A 23,822-nucleotide genomic window follows, 5' to 3' on the forward strand; every position below is an offset into this window, starting at 1 on the left:
GACAACAGAGAAGGTTGGTGGGAAAAAACTGCGGGGACAGAGTGAAAGGAGTGCACGGTTAGGCCACCGCCCCGGGAGCAGTGGAGGTGGCGCAGCTACAGAAGAACTACAGCTCCACTTGCTTCCAGCCCCAGCCCCACCTAGGGGGAGGAAATAAGTGGTGGATCCAAGCAGAAGTGTACAGCCTGCTTGGATCTGAGTCGTGCTCCCAGTGGCATTTCTTGGGGGAAAAGGAGCACTGGTGTGGCAGAGCTTGCTGTGTAGAAATACCTCTGAAAACAACAAAACAGCCCCTCAAGCTTGGGACAAAGTACTCTATACTCTACAAGCAGTCATACCCCAACAAAAAACGCAAGGGTCAAGTAGTTAACTAGGAACATGGCCAGGTAGCAAAAACGGACTCAGATTCAGACTTTGGAATCTTTCTTTCGTGACAAAGAAGATCAAAACAGCAAAAGAAGTCAACAAAGTCAGAGAGCCAAAAACATGAACTGGTCTCAGGCCATGGAAGAGCTCAAAAAGGATTTGGAAAAGCAAGTTAGAGAAATAGAGGAAAAATTGGGAAGAGAAATCAGAGTGATGGGAGAAAACCATGAAAAACAAGTCAATGACATCCTAAAAGAGACCCAAAAAAATACTGAAGAAAATAACACCTTAAAAAATAAGACTACCTCAAATGGCAAAAGAGCTCCAAAAAGCCGATGAGGAGAAGAATGCCTTGAAAGGCAGAATTAGCCAAATAGAAAAGGAGGCCCAAAAGACCACTGAAGAAAATACTACCTTAAAAATTATATTGGAGCAAGTGCAAGCTAGTGACTTTATGAGAAATCAAGAAATTATAAAACAGAACTAAAGGAATGAAAAAAATGGAAGACAATGTGAAATACTTCATTGGAAAAACCGCTGACCTGGAAAATCGATCCAGGAGAGATAATTTAAAAATTATTGGACTATCTGAAAGCCATGATAAAACAAAAAAAACAGCCTAGACATCATCCTTCAAGAAATTATCAAGGAGAATTCTAGAGCCAGAGGCTAAAATAGAAATTGAAAGAATCCACCGATCGCTTCCTCAAATAGATCCCAAAAAGAAAACTCCTAGGAACATTGTCGCCAAATTCCAGAGTTCCCAGGTCAAGGAGAAAATACTGCAAGCAGACACAAAGAAACAATTTGAATGTTGTGGAAAAACAATCAGGATAATACAGGATCTGGCGGCTTCCACATTAAGGGACCGAAGGGCTTGGAATATGATATTCCGGAGGTCAATGGAGCTAGGATTAAAACCAAGAATCACCTACCCAGCAAAATTGAGTATCATGCTCTGTCACGGACTTCCAAAGCCTCGTGACTACGCTCGGGGTTCCCCCCAAGCCCCAGGCCTCTGCCTAAGCAAAGGGCCTGATCTCGTGGACAATGTACGGGGCGGGAGCCGAACAAGATGGTGAATGACTCCGTTTATTATTTCAGCAAGCAGCACATTTATACCTTTAGTGACGTAGGTACATTCTTTGGTTACGTGAATGAAAGACAGGTAAAGCTAATACACCTGGGTCCTAGGACCACCCTGACTCCGCCTACTCTCCTCCCACACTACCCAAAGCTCCCTGCGGGCAGGCAGTCCAGGCAAAGACCGGAAACTCCACGTGGTCCAAGTTCCACATGCTCTGCCAGAGAGCCGGAAGTTCCACGTGGTCAGGCAGGTCCGACCTGGAATTGCCAGGGAGGCAACAAAGGCGAGACCCCTCCTCCTGGCTCCACCCACATCCCAAAGCCCTGAGTTTATCTCAGCAGGCCCTTGGGCCTGGAGGTCCGAGGAGGACAGGGCTTGGCTCTAACTCTGCCCGTAACAATGCTCCAAGACAAAATATGGATTTTCAATAAAATAGAGGACTTTCAAGCTTTCTCAGAGCTGAATAGAAAATTTGACTTTCAAACACAAGAATCAAGAGAAGCATGAAAAGGTAAACAAGAAAGAGAAATCATAAGGGACTTACTAAAGTTGAACTGTTTTGTTTACATTCCTCCATGGAAAAATGATGTGTATAATTCATGAGACCTCAGTATTACGGTAGCTGAAGGGAATATACGTGTGTGTGTGTATGTATGTATGTATGTATGTATAGACAGGGCACAGGGTGAGTTGAATATGAAGGGATCATACCTTAAAAAAATAAAATCAAATTAAAGGATGAGAGAGGAATATATTGAGAGAGGGAAAAAGGGAGAGATAGAATGGGGTAAATTATCTCGCATACAGGTGGCAAGAAAAGGCAGTTCTGTTGCAAGGGAAGAGGGGGCAGGTGAGGGGGAATGAGTGAATCTTGCTCTCATCAGATTTGTCCTGAGGAGGGAATAACATAGACACTCAATTGGATATCTTACCCCACAGGAAAGAAGGAGGAAGGAGATAAAAAAGGGGGGATGATAGAAGGGAGGGCAGATGGGGGAAGAGGTAATCAAAAGCAAGCACTTTTTTTTCATTATTTAATATTTTTAGTTTTCAGCATTAACTTTCACAAAAGTTTGAGTTACAAATTTTCTCCCCATTTCTACCTTCCCCCCTCCCACCCCAAGATGGCATATATTCTGATTGCCTCTTTCCCCAGTCTGCCCTCCCTTCTGTCACCCCACTCCCCCGCCCCATACCCTTTCCCCTTACATTCTTGTAGGGCAAGATACCCATTGCTTGTATATCTTATTTCCCATGTAAAAACAACCCTTTTTTTTGAGCATTTGTTTTTGAACTTTGAGTTCCAAATTCTTTCCCTGCTTCCCTCCCCACCTACACTCCTTGAAAAGGCAAGCAATTCAACATAGGCCACACATGTATCATTATGCAAAACATTTCCATTACAGTCATGTTGTAAAAGACAACTATATTTCTCTCCAACCTATACTGTCCCCCTTTATTCAGTTTTCTCCCTTGACCCTGTCCCTTTTCAAAAGTGTTTGCTTTTGATGACCTCCTCCCCTGATCTGCCCTCCCTTCTGTCATCCCCCCTCTCTTATCTCCTTTCCCTCTACTTTTCTGTAGGGTAAGATACCCAATTGACTGTGTATGTTATTGTCTCCTTAAGTCAAATCCGATGAGAGCAAGATTCACTCATTCCCTTTTACCTGCCCCCTCTTCCCTTCCAATAGAACTGCTTTTTCTTCCCACTTTTTTTTTGTTTTTTTTTTTAATTAAAATTTTTTATTTTTAGTTTACAACACTCAGTTCCACATGATTTTGATTTCCAGATTTTCTTTCCCCTCCTTCCCCCCCGCCCAAGACGGCATGGAATGCAATATATCTTCTACATATAACTTTGCATTGAACTTATTTACACAATAGTCAAGTTGTAAAAAAGAATTATGACCAATGGAATGAATCATGAGAAAGAAGAAACAAAACCAAAAAAAAAAAAGAGGGAAAAAAAAGGAGAGCAAACAGTTTACCTCAATCTGCATTCAGTCTCCGTAGTTCTTTCTCTGGATGTAGATACCTCTCTCCCTCATGAGTTCTTTGGAGTTGTCTTTGAACCTTGTATTGCTGAGAAGAGCAAGGACTATCATGTTTAGTCATCACAGAATCCATATATCTGTGGTTGTGTATAATGTTCTCCTAGTTCTGCTCCGCTCACTCATCATTATATTGTGTAGGTTTTTCCAGGTTATTATGAAGTCCGTATCTTCCGCATTTCTCATAGCACAATAGTATTCTTTTCTTCCCATTTTTATGTGATATAATTTATGCCATTCTCTCTCTCCCTTTCTCCTCCCAATATATTCCTCTCTCACCTCTTAATTTTATTTATTTATTTTTAGGTGTCATCCCTTTGTCTATCTATCTATATATATATGTGTATATATATATATATATTCCCTTGAACTACCCGAATACTGAGAAAGGTTTCATGAGTTACAAATAGCATCTTTCCATGTAGGAATGTAAACAAAATAGTTCAGCTTTAGTAAGTCCCTTATGATTTCTCTTTCTTGTTTACCTTTTCATGCTTCTCTTGATTCTTGTATTTGAAAGTCAAATTTTCTATTCAGCTCTGGTCTTTTCATCGAGAAAGCTTGAAAGTCCATATTTTGCCTTGGAGGATGATATTCAGTTTTGCTGGGTAGATGATTCTTGGTTTTAATCCTAGCTCCTTTGACCTCCGGAATATCATATTCCAAGCCCTTCAATCCCTTAATGTAGAAACTGCTAGATCTTATGTTATCCTGGTTGTGTTTCCATAATACTCAAATTGTTTCTTTGTGTCTGCTTGCAGTATTTTCTCCTTGACCTGGGAACTCTGGAATTTGGCTACAATATTCCTAAAAGTTTTCTTTTTGGGATCTTTTTCAGGAGGCGATCGGTGGATTTTTTCTATTTCTATTTTAGCCTCTGGTTCTAGAATATCAGGGCAGTTTTCCTTGATAGTGTCTTGAAAGATGATGTCTAGGCTCTTTTTTTTTTTAAATCATGGCTTTCAGATAGTCTAATAATTTTTAAATTATATCTGTTTTCTAGGTCAGTGGTTTTTCCAATGAGGTATTTCACATTGTCTTCCATTTTTTTAGTTCTGTTTTATAATTTCTTGATTTCGCATAAAGTCACTAGCTTGCACTTGCTCCAATATAATTTTTAAGGTAGTATTTTCTTCAGTGGTCTTTTGGACCTCCTTTTCTATTTGGCTTATTCTGCCTTTCAAGGCATTCTTCTCCTCATTGGCTTTTTGGAGCTCTTTTGCCGTTTGAGTTAGTCTATTTTTTAAGGTGTTATTTTCTTCAGTATTTTTTTGGGTCTCCTTTAGGATGTCATTGACTTGTTTTTCATGGTTTTCTCCCATCACTCTGATTTCTCTTCCCAATTTTTCCTCTACTTACTTGCTTTTCCAAATTCTTTTTGACCTCTTCCATGGCCTGAGACCCACTTCATGTTTTCCTTGGAGGCTTTTGATGTAGGCTCTTTGACTTTGTTAACTTCTTCTGGCTGTATGTTCTGATCTTCTTTGTCACCAAAGATTCTGTAGTCTGAGTCTGAGTCTGTTTTCGCTCCCTGTTCATGTTCCCAGCCAACTACTTGACCCTTGAGCTTTTTGTCAGGGTGTGACTGCCTTCAGAGTGGCAAGTGCTTTATCCCAAGCTTCAAGGGTCTTGCACTGCTATTTTCAGAGCTACTTCTGCACAGCAAGCACTGCCACACCAGCGCTCCTCCTCCCCCAAGAACTGCCAACCAGGACTGCAACCCAGATCCGAGCAGGGAAAAGCAAGAGAACGCTGCCTCTCGGCAAGCAAAGCACTTCCTGCGTTCCCATTCTGATCTGCTGCTTGATTCCTCCCGCCATTTGGGCCAGGGGCCTGAAGCAGCCATCTCTGGAGCTCTGGAAACAGCCGCAGGAGCTTCCTGCTGCTGCAGCTGCTGCACCGCACCACCTCCACCACCCCAGGGCTGGGGCTGGACCATAAACTTCTCTCACCCAGATCCAGCAGTTTTCCCACTGACCTGCTAAGTACTTAGTCTTTGGTGTCTGTGGATTGAGAAGTCTGGTAACTGCTACAACTCAGTGATTCATGGCCCTGAGCCCTGCTCCACCCTGTCTATTTCCAGCCTGGTCGTTCCTGGTGTGGTCCACCCTGGGCTGTGCTCCACTCCCAATACAGTGCCATAGACCCTTCCCAGCAACCATCCAGGCAGTCCTGGGATGGAGACCTGCTTTCCTCTGTTATTTCGTGGGTTGTGGAGCTCTAGAATTTGTTTAGAGCCATTTTTACAGGTGTTTGGAGGCATTTGGGGGAGAGTTTAAGCAAGTCCCTGTTTTCCAGCCACCATCTTGGCTCTGCCTCCTCCTATTTGGTAGTTTCTAACCCACCACTGGGCTTCTGTTAGGTGGTTCTTGTGGCTAGCATTACTTAGATTATGAGCAAAAACTGCCTTTTTGCCTTCCCATTTTAAGAATCAGTCATCCTGCCAGGCTAGCTTATGCTATGTGTAGTAGTTTGCCTGATGAAACTGTAAGAAGACTATTTCTGCCTTGACTGTCCATCTGTGGCCTTTTTCTCAGCCCTTTGAGTCTGAGAATGTTAAGTGGAAAACTGTTTAGTGAGAGAAGGAAAATGATAGATTTAATAAGAACTACAGCTTTTCAAATCTGTGTTTATAGCTCTCTCTGTACTTCACGGCACTGTTTTGGGAAAGACAAGCAGAGGGGGAAAGCGTGGCTATAATAGTTTTTGTAAAGAAGACTAGAACTGGAGATAATAATGTGGGTTCTTTTTACATCGTTTACTGACAACTGATTTCTTTGTCTTGAGAGAAATTGGCAGCGACTTGCTTCTTTCCCTGTTTATTTAGGACTCTGGCAGATGGTTTTTGACACTGATAATTCTACTGCCAGATTCTTTCTACTCAGAAAGTTTCAGATGAGAATGGTCTTTGTATCTCTGATTGTATCTAGTCTCCTAATGTAGGCATTGGCAACAAAATTTCCCTTGTCTCGAGGTGCCAGTTGTCCAAGATCAAACTCTTCGTAAGTAAGCGTTTCTGTCGGTAAAGACTGGTACCGTTGGAGACATTTGTGACTTACCTGAATGGAAAGCCTTCTTAGGCCGGCATGAAAATGAAGTTTTGCAGTGTGTGCTACCTATTTGGTGTTCACTTCTGCTTTGGGTTGACATTAACGTTTTGTAGAGTATTATGTGGCTATAATGTCAGATGCTTAACAAAACAACCACATGATATAATGAAATTTATTTCAGAGTATGGAAAAATGTATCTTCCATTGGGCTAAGGAAAGACTGTACCTACAACACAGCTTTACACTTCTGTTAACAAAGCAGAATTGTTTGCGATTGTTGTAACAAGGGATACTGACTACTTGCCTCTGGTGATGTTAGGACAACCTCCACTTGTTGGAGTGAAGGTGTAACATCTAAAAAAGTTGGACAATTCCTCTTTTACTTCCTTTCTTCCTCGTCCTGGGATGTTAATTAGCCTACCTAGATCTCTTGGAGTAGCCAGAACAAAGTCTGCTTTAGTTTCAAGAAAACGTCATCTCCCAGCTCTGGTGCTGAGGTTGCCCTGCTGGAGTGTTTTTTAGGTTAATGGCTATCTTTTCCTTGGCTCTACATTTCATGTTTATACTCTATGGCAGAATTCCAGGCTTCCATTCTGAACCCTTTTCCTGAAGAGCACTAGGGTTACTTTGTGCCCCCTTTCCTGTCCCCTCTTTAGAGAAGTCTTAAGAACATTTCCATCTGCATACCAGTTTGAGAAAAGGAGGCTGATGCACAGCACAAAGCAATCTCTACTCTGTCCCTCTTCCATGTCTGATTGGGGGAAACAGATGTATATAAAGCGTCTTCTCTCTTTCAGAACCCACAATACTTTGTATACACCAGAGGTACTGGCTAAACTGGGAGATAATTTCTCAAAGGCTTTGGATATGCTCGAAGTAGAAAAGAATGCTATCTTGGGTAAGAAACTTTTCATTTCCTCTAAGTTCAGTTTTCCCAATCTCTTCTCCCCTACTCTTAAGAATTTCTGGAAGTATGCATCTAAAGCAGCATCACCAGCTTGCTGTGTTTGGCTCCTGCAGCACGAACATCCTACTGTGCTCTCGATATACCTAGATTGGTAGATTGTAGTAAAAAGAGTATTAGACCTAGGTTGTGCCAAGCAGTATGCTGCACACTAGAGACACAAATGCAAATAAAAACAAAGACAGTCTCTCCCCTCGAGAAGCTAAGAGTCTAATAAAGGAAGACAGTGCACAAAAGGAAGGTGAGAAGTTGGAGCAGAGGGAGGTTAAGGTACAGGGACCTGATGCAGAGTTCTGGCGAAGTCCAGAAGCAGAATAGCTGGTCGGAAATGAGAAGACTGCTCTGAAGCTCCTCCTTAAATAGAGGCTCTGGAGCCATGGCCCTGCCCTCCGGACATGGGGTCAGAGAGGCAGAAGGTACTTAACGTTGAGGTGGGAGTCGGGCATATTCAGTCTGACAATATAATGAGATTTCCCAGTGATGAGTTTCCTGGGGAAGGAAGGCAGGATGAAGAGGTCCAGAGAAGTACAAAAGCAGTAAAACTGGTGGAAAATGTTCCTCAGTTTCTGTATCTTTAAAATGGAGCTAATAGTAGTAGTGCCTGTAGTGCCCAGCTTGCAAGGTTATTGTGAGAGTAAAAATGCATTGCAAACTCCAAAGTTCTGTGCAGTTATCTGTTGTTGATGCTGTTACTATTTAACCAGAGAGTCACATTTCTCATCTGTAAAATGAGGATTGTACTAAATACAGCATAGCAGTCATCCCACATCTAGCACAAGCTATCTGGGGAGCGACTGTTTAGACTAAAAAATTAGTTTGCTTCTGTATAAATAGAAAATTATTTTAAAATACATTGGTATATGAGATGATATAATCTACTAATAAGTTTATAAACAAGTGTTTATGTAAAATATCTCTATCTCTTTCAATATTTGAACTTATTTGACCAGTGGTCAAATACTTTTATAGCATCTTTTTCTTTAAGTTACCCGCAGGCGCTTCCTTTGGTGTCTAGCCACAGATAAATTTCACTAGAAACCTGGACATTCAAGGGACACCAGGGAATGCAAATCTAAGCAGTCACTCAGACCACACGGACTGCCCAAGCTGAACAGCACATGATTGAGTTACAAGGTGTATTCAGTTTTCAGGCCAAGGTCCTACAATAGCCTCTCAGTTATGAGTTAATCTAGGTGAAAATTAATTACTTAAAGATGACCAACAATAGTATGTTGGTCTCCTCAGCCTTGAGACGCTGAGTAGTGAAACTGAGGATTGTTGCCTTTTTGGTAATTGCTCTATACCCTTCAGGGCAAAAACTTATCTGTCTTTATTATTTGGTCCTCAAGTGGATTGAAATACAGGCATTTAGAGTAATTTTTTTTTTTTAGTTTTCCCCAGGAATTACTGATAATATGAATAGTTACTTCTTTCTACTAGCATGCCTTCTAATGCAAACTGACACTATTAAAGGAACCATACCCTTTATCATTAAACTCAAATGTGCTCTTAAAAGTTTTTATTAAGTTTAAATATCCCTACATGATGAGCAGTTTGCCATTATCCATTTCACTGAGCGATCCACTGGGGCAGGAATAAAATGTGAACTTCGGAAGATTTTATTCCAAGTAAAATACAACACCAAACAACCATGGTTTTGGTGGTCCCGAGTGCTATAGGAAAAGTATATTACTAACCAGTGTAAGTGGCTGGTACATTTCTTCATCTCTCTCAAGTCTTCAAAGAAACTACTTTTAAGTTTCAAAGCAGTTTGAAGCCTTGGCCAGCCCCATGAGAATCTGAACCCTCAGCCCAGACCACTTCATTCCCATATTGTGTACTTCAATTTCAGGTAGTTAGTAGTAGAACACAATGTACCTGAACAGTCTTCTCTTCCTGGGGCAAGCCTAGGTAGCAGAGTAGAAAGAAGCAGTGCAGCTAAGCTCCTATCAACAACTCCAAACAGATCTGTAAAATGTGCCAGACCTACTTCTGATGGAGAAAGAAAAAGTCACAGCGAGTCTTTTTTCTCACCCAAGTCAACATAGGAAGACAGAGAGGTCTGCAGACACTGGGAACAGGGTTGAGGCAGGAGCCCCAACAGCAGAGCACCCAGGGAAAGGCTGCATACCAGCCCAAAAAGAGGTCTCAGATGCATACTTGGGGACCTTCAGACCCACACCAGGGCAGTACAACAGGAACAAGTGTTAACTGGAAGCTTTGTCACTTGTTTAACAGTCCATGTCACAGATCCAGGGTGGAGTGAGAAGTGAACCTATGAAGAGTATAGAGGAAGCCCTGGTTGTTATACAAAGAAAGGGAAAACTTCAGAAGCTAGCAGCCGCAGTATGACTTAGATCCCAGGGGCAGAGTAGGATCTCATTTCCAGCATCTAGCTCAGCCTGCAAAAGAATAATCAAAACAGGAATCCCAAACCAACAAGGTACCTATGATTCTGTCACTCAAAGGTAGCAGAGCTTTCCAACCAGCAGATTGGGCTGACAGCAGCTTCTGCTTTTGTTCAGACCTAAATCCAGGTGAAGACCTTGCAGAGTTCAAACCAGGGAGGTAGCAAACACTCAGTATCTCAAGAAAGTAGTAACAGGGCCAGCCCAGACCTTCTTGAAGTTCTGCAGAACCCAACCTTGATATCAAGTCCAAAATCAGGAAGTAGTCTGGAAAAATGGGCAAACAAAAAAAAACCCACATAAGGAGCTATTATGATGGCAGGGGTGCTCAAAACAAAAACATGGAAGAGAATGGCTCTAAAACATCTTCAAGCAACGCCTTAGAGAAAAATAGTTTGGATATGAACTAAACAAATTTCTGAAAGAGATGAAGCAAAAGTTTTTAAAAAGGCTTTAAAAATATTTTTTTATAAATGGAATGTGAGTGTGTGAGGAAAATATTGGAAAAGAAATGAGGGCTATGAAAGAAATAATTGGAAAAGACATGAACAGCTTGGCACAAGAGGTACAAAACCTTGCCCAAGCAACAACTCATTAAAAATGTGAACAGACCAAATAGAAACCAGTGGTGTCATGGGGCAAAGAGAAATATTAAAACAAAGTCAAAAGGCTGAAAAAAAAATAGAAGAAAATGTAAGTCTCATAGGAGAAATAACTAACTCGAAAATAGATCAAGGAGAAAAAAATTAAGAATCATATTGGATGTTACAAAGTTGTGGAATGATCTCACAAGTTATTTTAAAAGTGACTATTAATTTCCATCTACCTTGCTTTTCAGAGTGTCAGTTAATAAATTTGGGGGAAAGCTTGAGTATATGTATAGCTCATGCACATAAGTATTCTTAACTAAGTTTTGTTTTTATTTTTAACTAGATTATGGTACTTTATCAAATGCAGAACTAATCTCTCAGTAGATATTCATTTGAAAATAGTATAGCCTTGATCAGTGAGAAGGGAAAAAGACTTGTTTTTTTTGCCTATGTAAAAATGACTTATTTTTTCTGGGAGTTATAATTTTCTAATATTTTTGTGGTAAGTCTCCATTTGATCAGGAAAAAAATAAAACGTTTTTGTATTTATTTAGGTATTACCAAAAAAAAATCATATTGAAGTAGTTGAACATCATGACCAAAAAAAGAACCTAGACATTCTCTTTCAATAAATATTAAAAGAAAATTGCCCAGATCTTTTGAATCAGAAGGCAAAGTGGAAATAAAATTTACCAGCCCCCTCCTAAAAGAGAACCCAAAATAAAAATTCCCAGGAACATTTTAAGCCAAAATCCAGAATTTCCAGGACAAAGAAAAAATATCACAAGCAGCCAGATAGAATTCAAGTGCTAAGAAGCCTCAGTCAGGAGCAGCCACCACTACAAAGCAGTGGAGAACTTGGAATATAATGCTCCAGGTGAAGGAAACGTGGGCTCACAGCCAAGAAAGCTTACCCAAAACTCATTATAGTGCTTTAGTGGGGAAATGGACCTTTAATGAAATAGAGGACTTCTAAGCATTTCTGATGCAAAGAATGATGCTGCATAGAAACTTTGTAGTTCAAACACAGAAATTCTGAGAAACCTTAAAAAGTAATCATGAATAATCAATGATAAGGGATTAAATAAGAATAAACTTCTTACATTCAAATATGGGGAGATGATGGATGTATCTGAACCCTGTCATCATTAGGGTTCATAGAGGGAGTCCAATTAGACAAGGCCCAGGAATGGTTCTGTTATGTCTTGGTGATTTTGAGAACAAGGAATACACTGAGGTAGAGGGAAAGAAAAGGACAGTTAGGAACATGATCTTATGTAATCAAGATGTGCAAGTAGACATGTATAAAACAAGAATGAAAGAAGGTAGTGGGGGAGCAGTAGACACTTGAACCTCACCCTCCTTTTAACTGGTCAGAGGGAAAGGGGAGAAGTGAGGAGGAGGAATTAGGGGGACGGTTAGTAAAACAAACTCTAAGGATGTACAGAAATATTTCAGCTTTTTGAGGTGGCAAAGAATGGGATTCCAAAAAGTAGCCACAAATTGTGGGATGGATGAACAAGTTATGGTATATAAATGGAAAGGAATGCTATTGTGCTGAACTCCTTTCAGTGTAAGGAGACCAACCATGATTCCACAGAACTGTTGAGGAAACATGCCACCCACCTTCTAATAGAGAAGTTGAAGGACTCAGAAAGCAGAATGAGACAAGTGCTTTTTAGGACAGGGCCAGTGTGGAAATTTGTTTTGATTGACTACGTGATTGTAATTTTTTTGTTTTTCATGTTCTCACATGATGGTGGAAGAGTGAGAAGGTGCATCGTGTCTGATTAAAAAAAAAGCAAAACCTAAAACAAAATCTTCTTCTCCCTCCAGGACTTCCTCAGCCTCTTCTAGAACTCTATGACTCTCCTGTCTACAAAACAGTCTTGGAACGAATGCAGGGTTTCTTTTGTACTCTTTATGAGAACTGGTAAGAGATTGGTATTACCTCTCTATATTCTCTTTCTTACTGTTCCTTTCACAGGCACATTAGTGTTGGAATACATGGTGATTGGTATTTAATCTATGTTCCTTTGGATACTGGGGTATGAGGCAGTATAAACCCAAATTTTCTCTTACTAAGGACCAATGGCATCATCGACAGGTTGAACTTCTGGTTCTGGTTTTATGATTTCCTTATGAATCTCATGCTTATTCCTTTTCCAGTATTGGAGGCTTATTTGCTCTGAATCATCCACATTATCCTGTATTTCCTCTTAGGACAAGTGACAAACCTGGATATAAGCTGGCTAGAGAGAGTTCCGGGGTTCTCTAGCTATGGAGTTTTTTACCCTGTAGCCTTAGCCTGAATAGCAACATGCTATAACCAATTGACAGCTCTCCAGAGACAATTTTCTTTATAAAGTCATTGCTTTAATTCATGGGGAATTTTTTTAAATAATTATTGATCAAGCAAGCAGAAGCAAATAACTTGTTTTAGTGTCTTGGGCATTAAGAATGGGCATTGGTGGGCACTGAATTTGCTGGTGATCATGTTTTGTAGCTTGCATATCCTAGGGAAAGCAGGCTCTTCTATGCAGCAAGACTTCTACACTGTTGAAGACCTAGCCACCCAGCTTCTTAACTCTGCCTTTGTCAACTTGAATAGCATTCCTGACTACCGACTCCGACCCATGCTTCATATCCTTTTGGAATCTGCCCAAAGAATTGGAAAATAAGTAATCCACATAGACTGAGGGATGTAGTTATCTGGGCTCATGAAAATTTCACTAAGAGAACAATGAATTGAAACCTGAAAGCAGGCGAAGAAAATAATTAAAGAAACATAGGAATTCTTGAAAGCTGTTTCTTGTATAATTGGAACCTGACTAGCAAGTCTTAAAAGATCTTGTTCAGTGTCTTAGGATTAGGCATTTTCCCTCAAATGTATTGGTTTGACTTAGGCTTAAATTGCCTAATTGTTCTATAGTTGCCTATGTACTACTACTGCGGAAAAGCACCTTCATGTTGGCATAGTTACCCTTCATTAAGGGGCAGCATGACATGGTGGAAAGAACTCTGGATTTGGAAGTTAAGATGGGGTACAAGTCCCCTCTCTGTTAGTAACTGGCCTTGAGCGAGATACTTGACCTACATGGGCCTGTTTCCTCATCTGTAAAAGGAGAGGCTGGGTTAAGTGGCCGCCAGGATCCTTTCCATCTCTGACTTGTCCTGCAATCCAGATACTTTCTCATCCTATTTTTAATACTAGCATCTTTTCTTTCCCCCAGAACTGTGAACCAATGGATCTAGAAAGCAAAAACTTGATTGGAAAAATAATGCTTTCCCCTTTTTCTCACAGTGTATGAAATTTAGCTCTTGTAACTGTGAGCATTCTGGAAGATAATACAATATGGAAATGTAATGGGATTAAGCAGCCATACAGCTTAGTGTGCCAGGGAAAGAGACAAGTCCACAGTGGCCTCCATACCTTTAAAACCATTGGCAGATTTTCCGAACATCCTTATGATATGCTGTCTGGCTGTCTCAGGTTATCTAGGAAAGATGTGCATGTGGAATAAAGGGCGTACCTGTCCCTTGAATATTATAATCTCCTTAACCGACATTCTGAACGGGTTTTTGTGAAACCTCTGGTGCTATTCTGCCCTCCAGAGCATTATGAAGCCCTTGTATCTCCCATCCTTGGACCCCTCTTCACCTATCTGCATATGGTAAGAAGGCATTATCAAAAGGAAATTGAAAATCCCTGCTCTAAACCATCCAGCTAAGGAGTTGAGGTTAAGAATCCCTTAAAGCCTCAAGTTCTTCTAGACCCTGAATTCATACTATCTTTTCTTTTCACTAAATTAAACAATTATCCCTGTAATAAAGTCTAGTTCAGGATACTATCAAGAAGCCTAGAATGCAAGTTTAATCTGGCTGTTGACTATGTGAATCCTGTGAGGCTAGCTAGCTTTTTCTGTGTCTTAGGTTTCTCCTGATAATTGGGCTGATGTGAAGGGAGGGGATGCTGTGGGGTAGGACAATAAGAGAGTCCAGGTACCCTAAAAGGCTATACTGTGCTTGGCTTTATTTGCAAAATCTTAAATCCATCGGTCCTTCTCAAGGCTGTTGTCATAGAGTATAATAATAATGTATTTGGTTGTCTAAAGGCTTTAGAAATAAAGTTCCCTTCCCATTAAAGTGATCTTAAGAACTGCTGATTATTGAGCAGTGGTTTTCCAAGCTAAATCCTGTCATCACTGTTCTCTCTTAGAAGTCTCAAATGTGGCTCTCTGGGTTGATGGAAATAGGAGAAGTGTGGGAATCACATCTTTTTAAAAATCTTCTGTTTTTACATGATCGTTTCCAGATATGCCCCTGTCCTGTAGAGACCCATCCCTTGTACAAAGAATTTTTTAAAGGGGGAAAACAGACTTTACTTTCTTTTCCTTTACTGTATTTCACTTTTCTTTCCATTTGTAATTGTGTGTTATCTTTCTAGTTCTGCTTACTCCACTTGCATCAGCTCATAGACGCCTTCCCATACTGTTACAGCAATGGGCTAGCAGCTGCTATAGGGGTGTAAGTCCCAACAAGACCAGCAACAACAGCTGCCAGCACAGATTCTCGATCTGCTTTACTAAGGAAAGCAACTTTAAGGGGTTTAATCACACATACAAATATCATTCACTTAGTTAAGGGGAAAAATCCAGCACCCTGAACTTAAGAGCAAATACAAATTAGAAACAGACAATATAAACAGACCAAATCACAATTCATAATTACCAAAGAACCAATGAGTCTGGGTTGGCATGGGAGGGGGGAACCGCCCATGGCACGTGCAGGCCAGTTGCAACAGCTTGCCCAGAGTCTGAACCCTCCTTTTATGAGTGAGCCCCAGACAAAATGCTAACCTCTGAGTTTATGCACCCTTTTTAATGCCTGAAAGGTTCACACCTAATCAGCAAAAGGGTGTGAGCCTGGTGCTTTACATCTAGTTAGCAAAAGGGTGTGGACTTGCACCTAGTAAGCCTTAATGAAAGGCACTTTAGCATTCTAAAAGAGAAAACAGTAAAAAAAAGTCCATCCTAAGTACTGTAACACATACTTCTTTGTAGTCTTTGTGTTTATGGTTTTTTATTATACAAAAATACTACATTTGTTTAGTTTAGTTTGTTTAGCCATTCCCCAACTGATAGGCATCTACTTCATTTCTAGTTTGTTTTCTGCTCCCACAAAAAAGTGCTGCTGTAAATATTTTGAAGCATTTGATCTCCTAGAGGTATAAGCCTAGCAATGGGATCTCAGGGCCAAAGGATATGAATATCTCAGATATCAGACCCTTATCATTCATTTGTTGCAAATAATTTTGTTTTTGTTTTTTCCTGGTCAACAGCTTGAGAATGGGGATTATTTCAAACTACTGCAATTTTCTACGGAGCTTAAATGACTTTCTTCTATAACAATCTCCTCCCACCCACCCCTTACCCCCGCCATGGCAGTGCTCTCTTAATCTGTCTATCTTACCTAACACTTATTTAAGTGAGAGATTATTTCCAACTCTTTCTTTTTATCCCCTCACTGTTTTCCAGAGGCTTTCCCAGAAATGGCAAGTCATCAACCAGAGGAGTTTACTGTGGTAAGAAACCTTTCTGCCCAGAGTTCATGGGCAGGAAGCCCTGCTGCCCCAGCTGGGATAACCAATACATCAGCTGACACTGGAGTTGAAACTATTCTTGGGGAATAATAGAGTGTTTGCTCAGAGGTCCCAGGTGGGAAGGGAAAGATGAGTAGGCTGACATTCTGATTAAACCCTCATGAGTGAATGGGATTTTGATGCCTCGGATGACTTTCAGAGTAGTGTGTCTAGTACTGGATCATTTGGAGCCCTATCCAGCTTTTGCTATAATAAACATAACAGAATGAAGTGATGAGTAACCAGTCTGCAGTGAGAGGGTCTGCTTTCCACCTGATTCCCTAACCTTTCCTCCTTCACCCTAACAACTTCTCAAGTGTTATCTAACCCTTTGGCTTTCTCCAGCGGCGAAGAAGAGACTGCAGATGAAAATCCAGAGTCTCAAGAGATGTTGGAAGAACAGCTAGTGAGGCTGCTTACTCGTGAAGTTATGGACCTGATCAGTAAGTAATATGTGAAAGAACAAAGTGAGAAGAAAATTTTAGGGAAGGTCTAATTCTTACGGTTAAAGTGTTGGCATTTCAAAGTACAGATTTCCCATTAAATACTTTTCCATTATTTCAGATGTAAAATATCTCACCCATTATCTCAGGACCTCTTGACCTAGTCAGTCCTTCTAGGTAAAGTCAGTACTGAGCACATACTCAGGAAATGCTGGTTAATTTGAAATTAAAAGATTAAAGGGGGGGTTAATGATAATCAGATCAGTAATGTGATGAACTTCTCTTATCACATTGAGGATAGTATAAGAGAAGAATTTAGAGCTGGAAGAGTTTGAGTTTGTGTTAGACAATAGAGACGAAAACCTCAAGGACATGAGCAAGGAAAACTGATAATCTCTCTGGAAAATTTTTGAGTGACTTCCTACCTAAAAGGCAAGGAAAACAATGAGCTGTCTAGGTCATTTCAGAAGATTCTGAGTTTTCCTCCAAAGCTTTAAATTTGGGAAGAGATTATAACACAGCCTTCAATTTATCAGGCCAGAAATTTGTTCACCAATAACATCCACCAAAATTGATTTTATATTTCGGCAATATACTACATGCCCCCTCCTGCCCTATCCCATAGTCCCAGAGCAGCATTAGAGCAGGGGCTTTTTGTACCCAGAGGGTCTGTGCTTTTATGGTACAGCCCCTTTTTCCTGTAATAACCCAGCTTTTCTCTACAGCCGTTTGCTGTGTTTCAAAGAAAGGTGCTGAACACAATACTACTACCAATACCACCACCACCACCAATACCAACGCCCCAGCTGATGGAGAGGGTGAGAGAGGAATTTATTTCTTCGCTTTCTTTCTCCTTGACCTTTATGCCATAGCAATGCCTCTAAGATTTGTAATGTCTTTCTACCAGTTTGACGGTAGGCTCGTACTGTTCAATACAGTTCTCTTCCACTAGAGAAGAAACTGACATCTATCCAGGGAAGCTCCATCAAGCTCTTTCTTCTGCCTCCAAACAGAGCCTGTCTCTAAGATAGCAGTTGGCAGTCTTGTCTCCTAGGGAAAGGGGGTGCTGTACCCAAGTCAGATCAGCAGGGGAGGATCCAGGAACACTTTAGATTGGTGTCTAGATATGCTTCCACTTACTGGTTTACTCGAGAACAAGATGTGAAGGAGCTTCTCTGAAAGGTGGAACTAATAACCGCTTTGCCCTTTGCTCACAGATGAAGAGATGGTTTGCACAGAGGTGGCCCCCTCAGCCATGGCTGAGCTCACAGATCTAGGCAAATGTCTAATGAAGCATGAGGTAAGTTAATGACAGAACTGATATGCTCTGTCTCGCCATCATGCCTCGTTCTCTTTAGATTGCCTCACATATTCACTCCCTTCTGTCAAAGTTTTCAAATCTTGATATAGAAAAAGAAACAGAATCCTCAGTAAAGCTTATTTGCTCTTTTCCCTTCTTTAGGACGTGTGTACAGCACTGCTCATCACAGCCTTCACTTCCCTAGCCTGGAAGGACACCTTGTCTTGCCAGAGGACCACCACCCAGCTCTGCTGGCCTCTGCTTAAACAAGTAGAGTTCCCCTCTCCTCACCCAGTTCTTCTAAAGGGAGGATTCTTTAGGAACAGAATCACCAAAGGATTATTGGTTAAAAGGAGGGTGGGGACTTAGCAAAGTTTAGCGAAAAGAAGACTGAGTTTACAGTTAGAGTCCTAGGTTGAAGGTCATTTGGCCGCCATTTACTACCTGTTTGAAGAAGTCAGTCTCTGGGCCTATTTTCTTGTTTGTCAGATGAGGACGCTGGACAAATTGGTTGCTTCTAAACAATTTTCTTAGCATACGTGGGAAGCTTAAGGGGAAAAATTTGGTACTGACACAGTTTGTTTCCTCAGGTACTCTCGGGAACACTCCTCTCTGATGCAGTAACATGGTTTTTCACCAGTGTGCTAAAAGGTTTGCAGATGCATGGACAACATGATGGCTGTATGGCTGCACTCGTCCACCTGGCCTTCCAGATATATGAGGCACTGGTAGGTACACTGGAATTGGCTGGTTTGTTCCTGGTGCCTTTCTAGTTGTCATTCTTTAGATTCTTGACATGTTGCCAGAGTTATTCTTCTCTTAGAAGCCCAGGAATGCCCAAACCTATCTTTCTCAGTAGATCTGACCCTCTTTCAGCGCCCCAGATACCTGGAGGTGAGAGCTGTGATGGAACAGATCCCAGAAATACAGAAAGAATCTCTGGACCAGTTTGACTGCAAGCTGCTGAACCCAACATTGCAGAAAATTACTGACAAGCGCAGAAAGGATCACTTCAAACGCCTCATTGCTGGCTGTATTGGGGTAGGCCTCGACCATCTTATTTATTATTGCCCTATGAATGACACAGGATCTATTTCCTTTTCTTTCACCCTTCTTGGTTCTTGAAGTCATACAAACATAAAAGGGCAGCCTCCAACTAGTCTTGCCAAGGTATAGAGGAATTGTCTGCCACTAAACATAAAAGAATGGAGCTTTCCATTTGCAGAGAAGGGAGGCCCCACTGTTCAGGTTTTCATAACAGCCTTGTTTGTTTCTTGCAGAAACCTCTGGGAGAACAGTTCCGCAAGGAGGTTCACATTAAGAATCTTCCATCACTCTTCAAAAAACCAAAGCCGTTGCTGGATTGTGATGTGCTGGAAAGTGAGGATGGATGTTTGAGCACTATCTTTGAACCCTGATACGGCTTTTTGAGCAATTTTCCCAGGCCTCATTGTCATCTCTTCTCCTTCCCCCTCATAGCTAACCTGTAGCTCTTATCTCCACTGCCTCCTCTTCCAGTGCTGACCTGGAGAAAGAACCAGGCTTGGAGATGGAGAGCCAATGATTGGCTCCAAGAAGAGGCCAGAAACAATTACATTGGTGTCATTTTCAAGGGAGTTAGGACTTTGGTTATTGTCTAGTTCTCCCAAAATGTCTCCTAACCCACTCAGAGCTCCATATCTGAGCATTTTCAAGAGAAGCCATGAGCAGAACTATAGTTCCTTGTTGTCGTTTTTCCCCATCTCCCTTTCTAAGTACCCTCTTTGCAGCATATGTAGAACATGGGGTTGGGGTGTGTTTTATCTAAACTCAGCAAGTCCTAGCCCTGCCACCAGTTTGTGGCCGCACTGCAGGCCACTGGTGGGTATGCCTTTTCTTGGCAACTCCAGCCCACATACTGGGGAATGGGAGGCAGACCTATTTATTGCTGGATTGGGAGGGTAGCAAGTGAAGTGCATTCATGGCATCTTGAACTGTAGGAGGGGTACAGACTGTTTAGAATTGGCTACGGCCAAACCCAGGTCCTCACCTCAGGGCCCCTTGGCTCCCCTATGTCAAGGGAAGCCTTCCAATCACTAATGAGGATGACATCTGCTGCTCATCACTAATGACTAGTGGGTATCATTCCCTCATTAGCAAGGGATCCTCAGGAGAAATAGCCACAATCCCTAACCGTTTCACTTGATGCTCACGTGCTCCATGGGCATCCAAGGTTATTGACAGAACAAGGCAGCATCTATTCCTATGAGCTGGCCGAGCCCATTGGCCTTTTCTCCCATGCCTTGGCCCTTGTGGCTTGGTTCCCACGTAGCCTAGCTCAGGTGCCTTTAATAAGTTCATGGCTTCTGAAGTTTCAACTGCCTACAGGATATTTTCCTCATAAGTACCACCATTCAATCAGGGCTCGTGAGAGCTGCCAAAGTTTTGGAAATTCATCCTAGGGTTATAACAAAGGGTAAACATCCAGGCCTCCTCTAAAATCTAAACCTAAAATGAGCTGGACATATCTGGCAAGAGGATTCTGTAGTTATGGACCCATAGGATAGAGAAGGAGGGAAAACTGGGAGAAGGGGTTTCAAATCCAGTGTATCTATCTGTATTGCACAGACTTCCTGTCCTCCACACACACTCGTGTTCTGTTGTAGTATTTAAGTTTTTCTGTTGATCACAAAGTCAGTTTTGGAACATGCCTTCTATACTAGCTTTGACTACTGCCTCAGTGGGACACTTTATACTTGTGTGTGGTTGGGGCCATGAAGGGAACAGTTGTATTTATTGTGTTGTGATATTTTTTAACATCTTGTGATTTCATGCTAGTTTTTCATTGTTTTTAGAGCCTTTTTGTAGAAACATTAACTGAGGCACATGTCTGCATGTCAGTAAAAAATCTTGAGTTTGATACACGAGTTTAATATACAAACTGCCTTTCTCATAGTATATACTACCCCACAAGGCACCTCAAGGCTGTTCTTTATGTTGTTGTCCTCTCTCTAATTGAGCTTACCCATTTCTTCCTCCCCTTCCCCACTGACTTGGGAAACACACTCTATAAACCACATACTGTTGCAAATAGTATGCCAGATCTTTTCATTGCACAGATGACACTTCAAAAGAGCAATCAGAAAGACCAGACCCCAAACCCACGCCCAGCAAGTCTCTCTTAGGAGTCTTTTCAGGAATCACCGGTCAGTTTTGGATAGAGTGGAGCTTCCCCACAAGATGAACCATCTTTCCATCCAGGTGTTGTCTCCCACTAATTCACTGCAAGAAAATTCAGTCCATCTGAACTGAATCCAGTTCATCCATGAAGCGCCGACATTTTCCCATTAGAACTTTGATGGCTTCACTCACCAGAACCTCAGGGGGCAAGACACCTGTTGATTCCACTGAGACTGTAATGTAAAAACATTTAATGCTAGGAATACAAATAGAGAAAAGACAGCCTACTGTAAAAAGCTCAATTACACAGCATTCAGCTGCAGAGTTAGGAAAAGGAAATCCTTTTCTCAGGGTGTGAGATAGGAGTGTGGTTTTCCCTCCCCCTAATACTCACATATGTAGTGATCCCGCACTCGGGCCAGCCGTACCAACTTCTTAAGGTTTTCATGCCGAAAGATCTCTCGGCTGAAGGTATCCAGACGAGGGTTGGCAACTGTGGCTACTTTTTTTCCTGATGAAATAAACCAGATTACTAGTTCTGTCAAGAGGCAAAATTGGTTTAATGAAGCACATTAGTATAATTAGAACTCTAAGGACTTCAACTGAATTATCTGTGGTCAATAGCTCGTAATCAGGTGATTACAAGAAGTGAACAATATTACAATCATTAGATGCCTCCTATGAACAAGGTGATAAAATTTTAAGAATATGTTGCAACTAAGAAATATCTTCAAGGTTTCTAAGACATAGAGATGTGGGCATCCCTTTCTACAGATACCTTTGACATCCTGCACCTGAATAACACCAGGTGAAAAGCATCGGCTCAGCTCCTCAGCTGCTTCCCCCTCTACTGGCTGGAGAAGAGTGATATCTGGCAACAATCTGTAACTGGCAGTGGCTACAGGAGAAAATTTTGCATGGTCTTTGCCTGGAGAGGAAAGGCAATGATATAGTTAACCCCCTTGTCTTCCATACTTTGAGCTACACCATGATGCTATTAGCATTTCCAATCCAAAAATTTTAGAGCCACCCCCAGACCTAATATAGCTGGACTAGCACCCAACAACCCTTACCAATGCCTTTGACACAATGCATGAGTAGGTCAAGCTCTTGGCCAGGACGTAACTGAGCAATGAGGATGTCATCATGCACAGGACGAATGGTACCTTCTGGGAAAACATCTGCTTGGTTTCCCAGGGGTATCCATGTCATGTGTTTTGTGTATACTATAGGATAAGAAAAAAAATGTCAGTTCCTGGGAAAGTTGGGGGCAAATTTGGAAAGGAAGGGTTACTGAGAGCCTATCTGGTCTCTGCAGTCAGTCCTAGCTTTTAATAATAGTGTCCAATAATAGTGGCAGATACATCTCCGGCTTCCCTAAGCATTACTGGATTTATAGCTGTGAAGGACAATATAGCTCAATCCTTTCATTTTATAGATAAGAAAACTAGACCTTAAAAACTAACTTATCTAAGATCAGATAAATAAAGGAGCTGGATTTGCACCTTTGTTTTCTGCCCTGTCACTTTTGTTGTCTGCCCTGTCACCACTTACCTTTGTGATTGAGATAAAGTTCATTGGGATCAGAGGAGTCTTTGGCAGCTTGAGGATTACGGGTACATTTGACCTTCAGCTGAAACTGCAATGTGTCTATCTCAGTACCATCTTCATCACCTGCACGTGAAAGAAAAGGAGTTATTTCATAGGCACCCACAACCTCTCCCCTCCATCCTACATACACCTCTGCCTCTCCTACCTTGGTTGCGGTACTCAAAAAGACGGGGATCGGCACGAATGGGAATGAGTCCCAAACGATGGGCCAGTATCTCATCCTGAACAATGGATGTGTTGTTGTACACGAAGACTTTTTCCACAGCCATAGTTGGAACCTGGATGCGAAAATGATACTGATCTGTAGAAATATACAACACAATAGATCTCTTCCCCTCTACCTAGGAAGAAACATTTCCAACGTTTCTAGGGACTAACTACTACTTTAAAAAAAAAAAAAAGCACTTAATTGGGAGCAAACAAGCATAAACAGCCAGAAGGAAATGTAAAAGCTGCAAAAAAGTGAGCCTAAGTAGTTCAATGTGGATATGACGGGGGTGGTTCCTTCCCTTCTGCTTCTTCCCCCTCCTCTCCACAACACATCACCCCGCTCACGCAAGAATTGTACCGACACTACCTCGGCTAATAAGATCCTCCGAAACGCGTTGGCAATGGCAGCATCGATCCCAACCATGTCAAATTCCAGCGAGCTTTCATCCATGTGCACCACATCCACGCGGAATTCCTAAAAGGATGGGGGCAGGGAGGGCCACAAGGGCTCAGTGAGTAAAGTCTGCTTAACACTCATCCGCATTCCCTCCTCCGGCTTCCAGGAGGCCTCCACTGGGCCCCGGAGCAGCCCCTCGGCCCCGCGGGTCACCCTCACCCGCTCCCCCACCAGCACCGGGCCTCCCCTCACCTTCTCGAAGCGACTCTGGTCCCAGGTATCATCGTAGCCGCAGTAATTTCCCGGAAAGTCCGTGGTATGAACCTAGAGCAAAGAGGCACACGTGAGGCCAGAGGCCGGGCCTCTGCCCTCCGAACGGATCCCTGCCCTGTTCGCCACTCGAGCCTTACGTTTCGGACCCCAAATTCCCCGAGCACCACGCGGGTCCGCATCTCCTCCACAGCTCCGGAGGCCGCCATCTTAGCGCCACGTGACTGCCGTGCGCCCACAGCGCACGCGTACTAGCCTCCTCGCGTCGTCGCCCT

The 23,822-nt window shown here is 42.0% G+C and overlaps 2 protein-coding genes across 5 annotated transcripts in view; one reads left to right on the plus strand and one right to left on the minus strand.

Annotated features, from left to right (window-relative positions):
- The window catches only part of XPO5 (exportin 5), a 66,649-nt gene extending 45,843 nt beyond the window's left edge, over positions 1 to 20,806 (plus strand). For 2 of the 3 annotated variants that reach the window (XM_036767489.1, XM_036767488.1), the window contains 12 exons: positions 7,352 to 7,452; positions 12,353 to 12,449; positions 13,023 to 13,159; positions 14,093 to 14,190; positions 16,054 to 16,100; positions 16,503 to 16,600; positions 17,326 to 17,418; positions 17,818 to 17,900; positions 18,063 to 18,170; positions 18,491 to 18,628; positions 18,777 to 18,941; positions 19,181 to 19,522. In XM_036767489.1, coding sequence (XP_036623384.1) covers positions 7,352 to 7,452; positions 12,353 to 12,449; positions 13,023 to 13,159; positions 14,093 to 14,190; positions 16,054 to 16,100; positions 16,503 to 16,600; positions 17,326 to 17,418; positions 17,818 to 17,900; positions 18,063 to 18,170; positions 18,491 to 18,628; positions 18,777 to 18,941; positions 19,181 to 19,318 — 1,303 coding nt within the window. In that variant the 3' untranslated portion in view covers positions 19,319 to 19,522. Of the gene's footprint in view, positions 1 to 7,351; positions 7,453 to 12,352; positions 12,450 to 13,022; positions 13,160 to 14,092; positions 14,191 to 16,053; positions 16,101 to 16,502; positions 16,601 to 17,325; positions 17,419 to 17,817; positions 17,901 to 18,062; positions 18,171 to 18,490; positions 18,629 to 18,776; positions 18,942 to 19,180 lie in introns of all 3 variants that reach the window. The other variant, XM_036767487.1, reaches the window with a different exon arrangement.
- Positions 20,807 to 20,958: 152 nt separating this feature from the next.
- On the minus strand, positions 20,959 to 23,794 carry POLR1C (RNA polymerase I and III subunit C). 2 transcript variants are annotated; one of them, XM_036767492.1, is made up of 10 exons: positions 23,688 to 23,775; positions 23,530 to 23,601; positions 23,248 to 23,355; positions 22,816 to 22,948; positions 22,614 to 22,733; positions 22,133 to 22,285; positions 21,838 to 21,987; positions 21,454 to 21,570; positions 21,252 to 21,292; positions 20,959 to 21,161 (listed from the first exon to the last, which is right to left on the minus strand). In XM_036767492.1, the coding sequence occupies exons 1-10, from the start codon at positions 23,754 to 23,756 to the stop codon at positions 21,159 to 21,161; spliced, it is 966 nt and encodes a 321-aa protein (XP_036623387.1). In that variant the 5' UTR covers positions 23,757 to 23,775; the 3' UTR covers positions 20,959 to 21,158. The 2 variants fall into 2 exon arrangements, with proteins under 2 accessions (XP_036623387.1, XP_036623386.1); XM_036767491.1 differs by having other exon boundaries at positions 20,959 to 21,292; positions 23,688 to 23,794.
- Positions 23,795 to 23,822: the final 28 nt, after the last annotated feature.

The sequence above is a fragment of the Trichosurus vulpecula genome, chromosome 7 (genome assembly GCF_011100635.1).
Source record: "Trichosurus vulpecula isolate mTriVul1 chromosome 7, mTriVul1.pri, whole genome shotgun sequence".
NCBI lineage: Eukaryota > Metazoa > Chordata > Mammalia > Diprotodontia > Phalangeridae > Trichosurus > Trichosurus vulpecula.